Here is a 14,577-nt window from a genome sequence, read left to right on the forward strand (position 1 = left end):
ATAGAAGATTCCATATCCAAATATTTGGGATATGAAGTCATGGAATTGTACGAGTTAAGATGACAAAGATCCACGAGGAGGTTGTAGTGGTAGCAAGATGAATCAACCATCAAAGTATAGATAAGCATATAATACAATATCTTAGTCTAATATAATAGAAAGTAAGCAGACAGACGCAAAGAACCAAATTGAACTCACGTTATTCAAGAAAACAATATAAATGAATCTTCTTAATTTTAGCAATAATAATATAAATGAATCTTGTTAACTTTGGCCATAACAATATAAATGAATTTGGCCATGTTTTATTATGAAGCTTTTGAACAAATAGAAGGACCGCACTAGTCTTTAAGGCAGCTGGGTGGCGAAGTAGTCCCCAAAGCCACTCCCACCGCATTGGTACATATTGAATTTGCTGCGTTTGTAGCCGTTGAACTTATGTGAACATTTTCCAAAGTAATTCCTATGCACGGAACTGTTTCGCTGCACGAAAAATTCACAGCCACATTCGTCGATGACGTTCCGTGGATGTTTTTAAAAGTGACATCCTTTATTTGTACTGCAGATGACTGCACACAACATCATCACAAACATTATTGCTGATTTCAAACTTCAAAACCAATATGTCCAAAAGATATTGCGATAACCGATATGTATGAAAATTATTGTGTTATATACTATTTGTCATTTCTATGCATTTAATATGGCGAAAAATTATATCAGAGACATGATTACTGATTCCAAACTTCAAAACCAATATCCAAAATTTGTTTATAATTGGAGTAGTTGTAACTAATGATGCTAAAAATAATTAATTTCCTATTTCAAGCGAATAGATACTAAAGGGAAAGAAATTGTACTTTCGTGCTTATTATATGCACATACACTAGTATTTCAGAATTGACGACATATATGGGAACTATATACCCACAGACTTCAAACTGATATTTGAAGAACAACTGGAACAAAACGCAATCTTAAAAGAGACAAAAGTACTATGATACCCAATTAATTAAGATGCGTGTTGTATATGTTTTTCCCTCGGGTATGTTATGAAAACAACATGGAATTGTGCACAAAAGTTAGGTGATCACCTGAATTCTGCATGGTGAAGACGAATCACAATAATACTGATCAATGATAATCGGATTCTTGACATTATCAACAACTATGTCCTCAAATGTGATATTCCGTGTGTAGCCAGAACCACCCTGTATATTTAGAAAAATCATGAATTATGATATAATCATGGTAGATAATGAAGATTAATATCAATTACAAATTGTAATGGATTGTTGTTGCATAGTGAAAATTTCAAGAGAAAATTTTAAAATCAATAGAAATAGTTAAAAGAGTCATACACATGCTAAACCAACCTGCCAAGTCTTGATTCTAGCTCCGTTGGATGTTCCGCTAAAAGTGATGTTTTGGACAAGAATGTCATCAATTTTGGCTACTTCTCCATTTTCTCCCAGGCTTCCAATACTGCAGAAAATAAGAAGTACAATTAAAATTGCATTCTTAATGTCTCATCTGACTGTATTGTATTTTCTGCATGATAAGAGCAAAAATACATATCTCACCTGATGCCATGGCCTGGGCCACAATTTATATTTTTGACATTAATTGTAGATGAGCCCGACGAAATGGAAATGCAATCATCCCCTGGTATACAATATTTACAATCATAATTAGCATGTTTGTCAATTTGAAGTTTAGATAGGTAAAATTAAGGTTTGCAGTTATAGCAACGTTAAGATAGGTCTAAGCTAGACGGAAATATACTAAATTATTATTAAGCTATTGGATCTATGATAAATGGGTTTATGTGAATGAACAAATTAACACAAAGCAGTGAAATTAATAGTTTCCAACCTGTCTCGATGACACAGTTGTCGATTTGGGCATTCTGAACTCTTTCTATATGGATACCATCAGTGTTCATTTTTAACATGGGTATTCATTTTTAACATCACTTGGTGCTCATTATCTTTTAATAAATGCTTCTTCCTTCCCACGAAATCTTACATAAACTCAAGTCAAAATTTAAAAAACATGCCTAAAATACCAAAAGGCTCCATTTTATGTGCGACGTTTTCGTAATCAGGAAATCAGTCTAGTCGTCTCAGTGTGTCGCTGTCCGTCTTCTTCTGCGTACTTAACAATAGCAACCGTTGTTGTCAACGAACTGCTCGTACTTATCCATTTTGTGGTCAATACGAGCGCCAAGTATTTTCTTTCTGTTTGATTGTAGAGAAAAGTTGAGAAAGAGAATGTGGGTGCAATCGCAGGTGTGGCGGAAATATAAGTTTTTCTTCATCCACGTAGAGCTGTAGGACGACCCAGAGATAATAAAACTGCCGACTCTAATTACAAACGTCCCATTTTCTTCATTGCTACAACCGACTACGCCCCAAATCCTCCTGTTGTTGCACTATAAACGTGTCAAACCTGATCTACTCTGAAATGAATGCTCAAACCGAGCTCTCAATTCCGCAGTCGACCCGCGCTATAAACGTGTAAAGCCTAAATCAACTAGTCTGAATGAATGCAATTTTTGTGTTTTACAACTCTTCCTAACTGAGCGCTCAATTTCGCAGGGGACCATATAGAATCTAACCTCCTGTTAAACGCATCTTCTAAAATTCCTCCATCCATGCATGCCTGCGTCAACTCATACATTTTTCTACACAAACTTTTCTTTTCCTTTCAATTTTGTACAAATCTCGAAATTTCTCCGGTGGGAAAAAAAGTATTAAAAAAAAAATTAGTGTTTGGAAAATATAATTAGGTGGGTAGATCTGTTTAATTAGGTGGGCATAGATAGTTAGGTTGACCGATGTGTTTATATGGAAAAAAAAATTCCTTCTAAATAATTATTACGCCCATGATAACTATTTAACTATTATATTTTTAATACTAACTATAAAATAATTAATACTAATTATAAAATAAATGGTTAAGATTTATCTAGAAAGTTATTATCTCTTTTTTGCCCAAGTATGCATCATGTGAACACGAGTTATGTTTATTTAAACATGTGAATTCTAAACTATTATTCTGGTTAAATTATTCTTGTGTAGGAGCTCCTTATATTCCTCTTCTACATTGTAATATATTTGTTAATTCAAGATCAATACAATTGCAATGGATAGTAAGGTCAGTGATGATGTTTACAAATTCATTCAAGAACTTATCTAACAAACATATGGAAACATTGTTTGGTTTTTAAAGTATACAAAAGTGAATTGTATTTTCATTTTAATTTCAACCAGAAGAACTTACACTTTGAATTAATAAACTTCATTGGCTTTTTTATTTCTCTTTATTTGAACTAAGTTGAGCCTCAACAACATTGGATGGAAGAACAATCACCAATGGAATGCTAGTATTCCTTTACATATTTGTAATATTTCCATAATAAACCCCCTTGCTATCTATTCACTTTTTCTACCCTAAGATAAGATGTTTATACCATTATATATGGTTTAGTTGGAAAGATAGTTTGAATATTACGTACATTTTTTCATGCACAAATTATTTGGTAAGTTATTAATATTTTCAGTTTGATATTATGATACTTCAGTTTGTGTCATTATGTATGGTTTATTTTAAAAATTAGTTCTACTATCGTGTAGATTTTATATGCATAAATGATTTAGCTAGTTATTAATATTTGAAGAATGGTTAGAAAGAAGAGGATACACTCAAATTATTCTTGAAAGGGACCAGATTACTGTGATCCCAGTTTAATTAATTAAGATGTCTACTATATATGTATTTCATTTAACCACATTGAGAAAATACATAAATACCTACTTGTAAAAAAAACTGTATGCATTTTCAATCACCATCTTTGTACGAGATTTTCACAAGTGGGCATGATCAGAAAATGCATGACATATTTTGTACTTCATAGATTAACATGACTAAAATGACTTTTCCTCCCTCGCTTTGAGGGACCAAATTTGAAAGGCATTTTGCCAGTGTTTGAGGTTCAGAATTTTTTAATGCTCGTCTCTCTTGATGTGTTTGAAACTATGTAAAACACGACAACCATTTTCCCAGTATTTGAGGTTTAGAATTTTTTAATGCTCGTCTCTCTTGATGTGTTTGAAACTATGTAAAACGTATTTTTGATGTTTTAGCTTTTTGTAGAAAACGTCATTAATACCCCATTAAGGAAATCCAAGGAACTAGAAATAGATATAATTTCATAGAAACTACGACATGTTACAAGCATTAGCAAAGGGAGTAGACATGTCATAGTGCTCACCCATCTCATGAGTCACAAGGAATTTTTCAAATATTTTCCTTGCCTCAAATATATTGGCCAAGTGCTTAACTAAACAAGAAATATATAGATGAAATTGAATGCAAAGACATAAGCAAAAAAACACAAGATTTTATGTGGTGAAAGCTTGACAGGGTGTCAAGGAAACATCCACCGGGCAAGGGATTGGATTATTTATTCAATCAAAAATTATTTTCCACGATTACTTTAGTTTGGGCATTCATCAGTTATATAAGAGCCTCCTTCATTACATAACTGCTGCTTCGGTATAAAATTAACTTACCAGTAACTAATACAATTTACACATATTTACTTAATTAGTTGTCAAATTCCAACAAACTCCACCTTGACAACAATTTTCCTAATCCCTTGCCCATGCCCATTCATCATCTCTTCTGCAAGCCAAGAGAAGCTAAACACCATTGCAGCTTCTCTATTGTAACTGGCTTCGTGAATATGTGTGCATAATACTCCCGTGTATGGACCCTCTTGAGAGCTATTTTTTCGCCATCGATCACATGTCTCAGAAAATGATACCTTACATCAATGTGCTTGGTATTTCCGTGATAAGCTGGATTTGTAGCCAAGTGAATAGCACTCTGACTGTCACATAGTACATTCACTTTCTCCTGCGTCCTTCCAATCTCATAAAGTAGACCCTTTAACCATATTTCTTCTTACTGGCATCTGAAGCAGCTATATATTCTGCTTCGGTAGTGGACAACACAAACGTTTCTTGAAGCTTTGACATCCAACTAATTGCTCCACCCGCAAGAGTAGAGACATAAGCTGTAGTAGATCTCCTTTTGCCCAAATCACCTGCATAATCAACATCCACGTATCCACAGACTGTTCCTCCACTGCCATTAAAGATGATGCAATGATCACTTGTGCCTCTTAAATATCAAAGCACCCATTTCACTGCTCGCCAATGTTCTTCACCTGGATTTTCCATGAACCTGCTGACAACTCCAACTGGATGTGAAATGTCAGGTCTTGTAGATACCATCGCATACATTAAGTTGCCTACAACATTCGCATATAGTACATGAGACGTATACTGCTTTTCTTCATCAGTTCTAGGACTCAAAACTGAAGAAAGCTTAAAATGGGAAGCTAATGGAACATTAACAGGTTTCACACTGTTCATACTTAACCTTTCAAGTACTCTTTCCACATACTCCTGCTGTGATAACCAAATCTTACCATTTTTTCTGTCTCTGTGTATCTCCATGCCCAAGATATGTTTTGCTGCTCCAAGATCCTTCATATCAAACGTCCTAGAGAGATAAGCCTTTAACTTGTTGATTTCTTCCATGCTTTTGCTTGAAAAAATAATATCCTCAACATACAAAAATAAGATAATGAATGTGCCACTGAAACTCTTGAAGTATACACAATGATCATACTCACTTCTAATAAAGTTCTCGCGCACCATGAAGGAGTCAAACTTCTTGTACCATTGCCCGGGAGACTGCCTTAGGCCATACAATGCTTTCTTGAGCTTGCAAACTAATCTTTTGTTGCGACCTTGTACAAAACCTTTTGGCTATTCCATATATATCTCTTCATCCAAATCACCATGTAGAAATGTTGTTTTAACATCTAACTGTTCTAACTCAAGGTTAAGTAATGCAGTTGGTGCGAACACAGTACGAATAGAAACAAGTTTTACAAGTGGTGAAACAATCTCATGAAAGTTAATACCTTCAACCTGAGAATACCCTTTTGCTACCAGTCTCGCCTTATACCTTTCGATACTCCCATCAACTTTCCGTTTGAAGACCCATTTGCATCCAAAAACACTTCTCCATTCGGGAAGTTCTACAAGATTCCAGGTATTGTTCTTGGCTAAGGAATCCATTTCTTCTTCCATAACCATTTTCCATTTTTCGTTATCCGTATCATCTACTACTTCTTGATAACAACAAGGTTCCCCATCTTCAGTAATTAAATCAAAAGATGAAGCAAAATCTTCATACCTTTTGGAAGTTTTTCTTTCCCTTGTAGACCTTCTTAGAGTGGTTGGTTGCTGAACTGGTTTAGAAACTTGAACAACTTCCTTTGTGTCTTCAACAAATTTTCCTCCAAAATTCTCTCCTTCTTTTCGACTTTCAAAAAACGGTCTAGCCTCCATCTGAATTTGTTGATTTGGCGATACCTGTTCCTGTTCAATTCTTTCAACATTTGATTTTAGAAGAGAAGATTCATCAAATGTTACATCTCTACTAATGACTATCTTTCGCGACGTAGGATCCCATAACCTATATCCTTTCACCGCATAGTCATACCCAACAAAGACATAAAATTTCGATTTTGGGTCTAATTTTGAACATTGATTTTTAGGAATAAGAGTATAGGCATCACAACCAAATATCCTTAAATGTTAACAATCACAAGACTGACCTGACCAAACTTCTTCAGGAATTTTACAATTAATTGCTATTGAAGGTGATCTGTTAACTAAATAACAAGCAATGGATACTGCTTCTATCCACAACTCCTTTTGCAGGTTAGCATTGTTGATCATGCTTCTGCCTCTTTCCATAAGAGTCTGATTCATACGTTCAACAATACCATTTTGCCGAGGAGTATAAACATCAGTTTTGTGTTTAACAATTCCTTCATCCTTACAATATTGTTCAAATTCTAGAGAAGTAAATTCACCACCATTTTCAGTTCTTAAAATTTAATTGATTTGTGTGTTCCTTTCTCTACCATTGCTTTAAATTATTTAAAGACACTGAATACATCAACTTTCTTTTTCAACATAAAGACCCAAACTTTATGGGAGAAATCATCAATAAATGTTAAAAAATATAAAGCACCTCCATATGATATAACAGGAGATGGTCCCCACAGATCAGAATGAATATAGTCCAAAATTTATTTACTATTATGACTTCCATTTTTAAACCTCTGTTTACACTATTTTCCATACACACAGAGTTTACAGAAATCCAACTTCAAGGATTTCAAATCAGGAAGTAATTTACGGTTCATCAGTACCTGAAGACCTTTCTCGCTCATGTGATCCAACTGCTGGTGCCATAGGCGAGAACCTTCTTCTTCTTTCTATGACACATTCGCTGCTTCACTGACTTGAGTACTTCCGTTGAGTCTGTAAACGTTAACACTAGTTAATTTTCTAACGGTGTTATCATACATTTTAATCCCGATATTTCCCATCCCAACAGTGTGACATGATACATTATTACCCATAAACACAGAACTACCATTTACGACTTTATATGAAGTGAACCAATTTCTATGTGGACACATGTGATGAGAAGCACCAGAGCTTAACATCCAACTTTCAAAATCCTGAGAGACATTACATACATGTAAAGTTTCATCTACCATACATAATTCTTCAGCAGATAAAACTTCGTCTATCATACCTGAATCAACCTGATTTGCTTCCTTCTTTGGTTATCAGACTCTTTTCGTTTACGAAAGTCTTTCTTGAGGTGTCCAATTTTATTGCAGTGCCAACATTTTGCCTTACATTTTTTCCCTTTGATTTTGGTCTAGAAGACCCCCTTGTTTTTTCTCCTCTCTCCTTTGACCATCCTCTGGCTATCATGGCTTTTGGTGCAGTTGTTTCAGTACTGGATTTCCTCTATACTTCTTCAGATAAGAGAGCTACCACAATTGATTTAAATTTCAAAGAATTTGCAGTGCTCAAATTGATTGAAGTTACTAAGTGGTCCCACGACTCGTGCAGAGAACACAACAAGGTTATATCTTTGTCTTGTTCCTAAATTTTAACTTCCATATCTGATAATTGGAATATAAGTGTATTAAAAATATTTAAATGTTTTGCAACTTTTATAAACTCCATCTGTAGACTATACAATTGTCTTTTCAAATAAATTCTATTGGTTAATGCTTTTGTGATATATAGTTTTTCCAGTTTTTCCCATAAACTTGCAACTGTACTCTCTTCAAAAATGTTGAAGAGAACTTCATCCGCCAGGCATAACCTGATGGTACTGAGAGCTCAAGCATCCAAGTCCTCCCAGTCTGAATCTATCATGCTAGCAAGTTTCTTATTTTCCCCTTCTAATGCTTTGTGCAACCCTTGTTGCACCAACAAATCCCTAACTTTCAGTTTCCATAGAGCAAAGTTGTTCTTGCCGATGAATTTCTCCACCTTGAACTTTGCATTCGTCATCTTGGCCATTTCTCTCCTCATAGGGTTTCAGTATTTCAACAAAATAAAAATTTGATTTGTCTTCTTCCAACAAGGGTTTTCCAAGTTTTCTTTTTTTAATTTTTCCTACTTCAATTTTATAAGAAATTTCACAAATTCCCAACCAAAATTCAGAATTTTACTTTCCCATTTTTTTTTCTCTTCAGATTGACTTAGAAAACCTACAACAGTTTTTCTGGAAGAATTCCCTTTCCTCAGTTCTTTAATGAAATAAAATCCTTTTATGGAAATAAGTGAAATCCTTTTCTGAAAAAGATTCGCAAATTCCCCTTCTTTTATTTAATTTACTTCACAGACTTCAAACCCTGAGATTTCCTCAAATACTCAGAAATTTTTATATTTAAAACTTCAAACAACTAAACAGATCTTCAAAAATATTCTGATTTTATTTTTTGAATAAATACCCAGAATTCTGATCGAAGGCTTTCTTCTGAGCTTCTCCTCCTGACTTCAAATTCGGGCTTTATGTGCATTCTTAGTGGTTTGTATGCAGGGACAGGGGGTCGACAGCTGCAAGTGGAGGCATCTCTCTCCAGCAACAACACGACTTCACCTCTACAGGATTCTTTCCAACATGGCTTCTCTCCCTCCAGCGTGCACGACTTCAATGTATAGGGTTTTCCAAAAGAACACAACGATTTCTTTTCCTTCAGCGACCGCTCCTTGTTGGACTGGCGGATTAAACAAGAAATGACGGGAATGAACCCTGTTCCCTTCAATCTTTCTTGGCTTAGACTGTAGATGAGCTTCTCTACTTCCTCACCGAGTTCAATGACCCTTGCCTAGGTCGGAATCTAAGCGAAAGCTTCACCGACTTCCATAAGAAAGGATCATGCACACTGGTAGCAACAGTGACAGATTTGGATGTTTCAGTTTCATTCATCGAAGATGATGTTGTTTTCGTAGAAATACAATGCCCCTGCAAACACGGCGTGTTCTGGATATAATGCAGAGACCGAGCAGCCTCCATCTGGACACTTATTCTGTTTCAGTCTTCCACATCTGATAAAATCTTTGCTGCTATACTCAAAGCTAAAATTTAGGAAATGTTTGGTGTAAATGACACAACCTTCCTTTGATACCATGCAGCACCTTCGAGGGCTCCCAATTTTCACGCAACACTGATACCACGTGGCGTCTTCGAGGGCTCCCAATTTTCACGCAGCGTCTCTCTTTCACCTTTTCTTATGCAGCGTCTCTCCTCGAGGGCTCCCCAGTTTTCTCAACTCAAATCAATAGCTCTGATACTAATTGTTGGCCAAGGGGTTAATTAAACAAGAAATGTATAAATGAAACTGAATGCAATGACACAAGTAAAAAAACACAAGATTTTACATGGTAAAACCTTGACAGGGTGTCAAGGAAACATCCACGGGGCAAGGGATTGAACTCTTTATTCAATCAACAATTATTTTGCACGATTACAATAGTTCAGGCATTCATCAGTTATATAAGAGCCTCCTCCATTACATAACTTCTGCTTCGGTATAAAACTAACTTGGCAGTAACTAATACAATTTACACATATTTACTTAATTAGTTGTCAAATTCCAACGAAATCATAATTGGATTCTCCATGGAAATACTTGGAATTTGGATCCATTCAACTAGGATGATCATTAAATACCCTAACTTTTATTGATTAGGGTGATGTAGGCCAATCCATAGTTTTAAAGCATCTTCGTTAATTTTTTTTGCACACAACACAACTATAAATGAATGGTGATGTAAATAATTTGATATCCAAATTGCATTTTTGCAATTTCTAACCTGTGCTCAGATCAAATTCTGAAACCAACCAGGCTATAAACGAACCAAACTGTTCCAAATACCAAAGGGAGAGAAAAGGCATCAAAGCCACAACGATTGTTCTTTTAAACTGAATCATTTACTCATTAAAATAAATAGAAAAACATTTGCATGTCAAATAACATATTTCATTTCAAAGATCAAATTATTTTAAGATAGGGAGTGCGACCGTACTGACAGTATTTAGTGGTGCAACCATTTGTAAGTGTAATAGATGTTTCTCTTTATATATATATATATATATATATATATATATATATATATATATATATATATATATATATATATATATATATATATATATATATATATATATATATATATAATCGAAAATTAAAAATATTAGAATATCAAATTTGAATAACGAATATAGTATGATTTTTTCATAACATTGAATTTATTTATACATTAACAATAATATTTTAAACCATCAAAAATAAAAATCTCATTCCAAATGTAATTTCTAACTTAAAAGGCAATAAATATCAAATTGGACAGCCCATTATATTCCATATTCTCACTCCAATTTCCCAGTCATCAATGCTGACCCTAATTGATGTGTACACTATTATAATTATAATTTTTTAATGGAGTTTATGCTTAGATAGAGTCCTTATTCACAACATGGTCTCCTCGAAATAAACTAAACATCCTAAAATTGTTTAGTCAAAATATTTGTTTCTTCCTCGAAAGCAAATATATTATCAAATATACGAAGATTCTCTTTAATTCCAGTAATAAAATGACAGTCGAAGAAAAGAACTACATGTGAATCAAACTACAGATGGGTCACCACATACTTACAGAATGCCGTGAAGAAATGAAATTAGGTGATTCAATGAATATTGACATAAATTAGAGAGGATTATGGATGAGGATTTAAAGGAAATGCGTGAGATAGAACAAATATTTGGTTGATTAAAAAAAAGTATTAATTTTGATAGGAAGTCACTCTCTTGATGTTTACAATAATAAATATAAGTTCCAATAACTAGATGAACTCTCGAGACTTGCACCTACAAGTGAACCCTTAGTTCTGTAAGTTAGGTAGCAAATCCATGCAAAGTCGTTTATATTTTACTTCTCTCAAAACGCTTATTGAACTCTTGTTTCAAATCATTTACTTAGGTATTCCTTCCTTTTAACATTCATGTAGTTAATTCATTTTTTACAATCAACACAACACTATTTTCTCTTCTATCTTGCTCCTTGATGATTAGTGCTGAGACCACTATAAACATAGGACACCATTGAATTTTCATACAACATTTATGTACAAACATATCAACAAAATTAAGTTATTTTCAATATCGAATTATTGCATGCTTTTCTATATTATTTATGAATTTTCATTATTTTAAATAAATTTAATATTAAACATCATTAAAATTAATATTGTTTTACTTACAATAAAAGGCAATGAAACCTCAGAATACTTCCCCGCATTTGATGGATACTAAACCATATAAATCTAGGTAAATTGTGAAGTGTGATTACAGGGGTCGACACTAGATAATCAAAGACAATAAAACCTATGATCAACAACAACTAAAAACAATATCAAAAAATTCCATATGTAACTATTGAGCACTTAAGCTAACATTTGAGAATAAAACAAATTTTGTATTTATTATCATTTAATATTAAACATCATTAAAATTAATATTGTTTTACTTACAATAAAAGCCAATGAAACCTCGGAATACTTCCCCGCATTTGATGGATACTAAACCATATAAATCTAGGTAAATTGTGAAGTGTGATTACAGGGGTGGACACTAGATAATCAAAGACAATAAAACCTATGATCAACAACAACTAAAAACAATATCAAAAAATTCCATATGTAACTATTGATCACTTAAGCTAACATTTGAGAATAAAACAAATTTTGTATTTATTATCATATTTTTCAAAAATAAAATGTACATTTTATAAAAATATAATATCTCTATTTAATATTATTGAATTATTATTGATATTTAAATTATCTCTTACAATAATTTTTTTTTTAGCATATAAGTTAGGGCTTGGAAAATCTTCTTTTATTTATGAAGGCAATTATACCTTGTTGAACAAAAAAAAAAAATCTCTTAAATTAATTTTATGATGCTAATTATTACAAATTGATTTTCATTTCTCAAAATAAAAATGTATAATATATATATTTTTAATGTATTGTATTTCTATTTAAATATAATAAGAAACTTTATTTTTTACAAAATTTCAATAATAAATTATCTTTAATTGTTGTCTATCATAATGATTATACATTTATATTCATCAAATTATTATTTTTTAAAATTATATATATAATTCGTACGCAGGTTTTAATATTTAGGCTCTTGATATGTTCGAGATTTAATAGTTAGGCTCTTGAGATGTTCATGGCTCACCTGGTTCTTCTAGTGGCATATCCAATCTAGGTTGCATATGCGATTTTGTGGTTCTGGCCGAAATCTATTAAGGCCTATGCATGTGAGATTGGTTTAAGGTCTCTCTCTTTCTTCAACATTTCTGGATATTGTATGACCTATGCCTATGGTAAGTTCTTATCTCTTAGGGCCCTAATAGGTAACCGATGGTGGTTCTAGGTTTTGTTTAAGATGTGCCTCTTAACAATGTTTATCGTGACAGGTGCTCCAGTAGAGGGCATTTCCTGGCCACTCGGGGTTGCTCATTTGTCTTTCAGTTAAGTGTTTGCAGGTTGATAGTTTGGTATTTTGAAGTCAACCGCATGGCTCGTGCAACAACTCGAAATAGCAGAGCCACCTGTGGCTACAATGGTCGTGGGAAATAGGTTAAATCACAACCTTTTAATTTAGGTTCCTCCTCTGGTAAACCCTGTGGACGAAAGCCCACCTCTAGGATAATTGAGGACACAGTGAGGGCATACCATGCAGGCTTGACCCCGGTATGCCAACTTATAGCTGAATGGGATGATTGTAGGAATTTACAGGGTAATTTCCTCAGAAAGAATACCAAAAGGACACCGCTCACAACAAGATCACAGATCAATACACCAATATTTTTGACGTGGTTAAAACCCTCAAAGTGCAAGGAGGGAAACAGTCCACGGCCTGTCCCAACGTGGGTACTACAGGCAATTTATTAATCAAAGAATGAAAATTTACATAAGCTTCTCTCATGCACGGATTACCCGAACAATGACCCTCCATGCGCTTTAAATAGAACTCATGGACCAATCGGGTGTCAAGCCACGGATCAAGTGTCGGTAATACCGAGGTGAGAGTGAACCGTCGGATCACTACATATCGTGACCGTCGGATTGTAAGTTACAAAATGTACAACGGTAAAGAAACACACTTTACCTAACTCTAACCTAACTCTATACTAGAACAAGTTGAACTTAACTATATCCTATGTGTCGGAATATCCTAACATCCCCCCTTAAGAACAACTTGGGATAGGATTGAAGGATTTACAAATATGACACAATAGGAGAAGGAAGGAGGCACTAGAGCCTATCCCCCCTTAGTGACAACTTCCTGAACTCCAAGCATATATCGAAGTTTAGTGAACTTCGCCTCTGTGAGAGCCTTTGTGAAGATGTCTGCAACCTGATCATCTGTTGGACAATATTGCACTTCAAGAACATGGTCATGAATGAGCTTTCTGATGAAGTGCATGTGTAGTTCAATGTGTTTGCTGCGCTGATGCTGGACTGGATCTTTGCATAGCTGAATGGCACTTTGATTATCACACCAAAGTGTGGTTGGATGCTGCTGCTCAAAGCCAAACTCTGATAGGATCTGACGAAGCCACAAGGCTTCCTTACTAGCTTCCACGGCACCACGATACTCTGCTTCTGCTGACGAAAGAGAAATGGCAGCCTGTTTCTTACAAGCCCATGTAATAGGTCCTGAACCAAGAGTGAAGACATAACCGGCAGTAGACTTCCGATCATCAGGGTCACCAGCCCAATCAGAATCAGTGAAACCAACTAACAGAGGAGCTGCTTTGGCACTGTAATGAATCCCAAACTGTACTGTACCTCGAACATAACGAAGTATTCTTTTAGCTGCTTTCCAATGACTTTCACGGGGGTTTTGCATAAAACGAGCAACAAGGCCAACAGCAAAGGAAAGATCAGGACGAGTATGGGTTAAATACAAGAGTTTTCCGACAAGTTGACGGTATAAGGTAGCATCAACTTCAGGAGAAGTACAAGAGACTGAAAGTTTGACTCCAGACTGAAAGGGAGAAGGGGCTGGCTTACAGTCTTCCATGTGAAAAT

General features: G+C 34.5%; 1 protein-coding gene across 1 annotated transcript; it reads right to left on the reverse strand.

Annotated features, from left to right (window-relative positions):
• Window positions 1-341: 341 nt before the first annotated feature.
• LOC149236420 (polygalacturonase-like) lies at window positions 342-1,945 on the reverse strand. Its single transcript, XM_089368902.1, has 5 exons — window positions 1,876-1,945; window positions 1,584-1,665; window positions 1,377-1,485; window positions 1,095-1,211; window positions 342-569 (listed from the first exon to the last, which is right to left on the reverse strand). Exons 1-5 carry the CDS (start codon window positions 1,943-1,945, stop codon window positions 342-344), a joined length of 606 nt encoding a protein of 201 aa, XP_089225028.1.
• Window positions 1,946-14,577: the final 12,632 nt, after the last annotated feature.

This window comes from Pinus tabuliformis, chromosome 8, assembly GCF_031772625.1.
Source record: "Pinus tabuliformis cultivar Carrire ecotype Pingquan chromosome 8, CPIR1, whole genome shotgun sequence".
NCBI classification, from domain to species: domain Eukaryota; kingdom Viridiplantae; phylum Streptophyta; class Pinopsida; order Pinales; family Pinaceae; genus Pinus; species Pinus tabuliformis.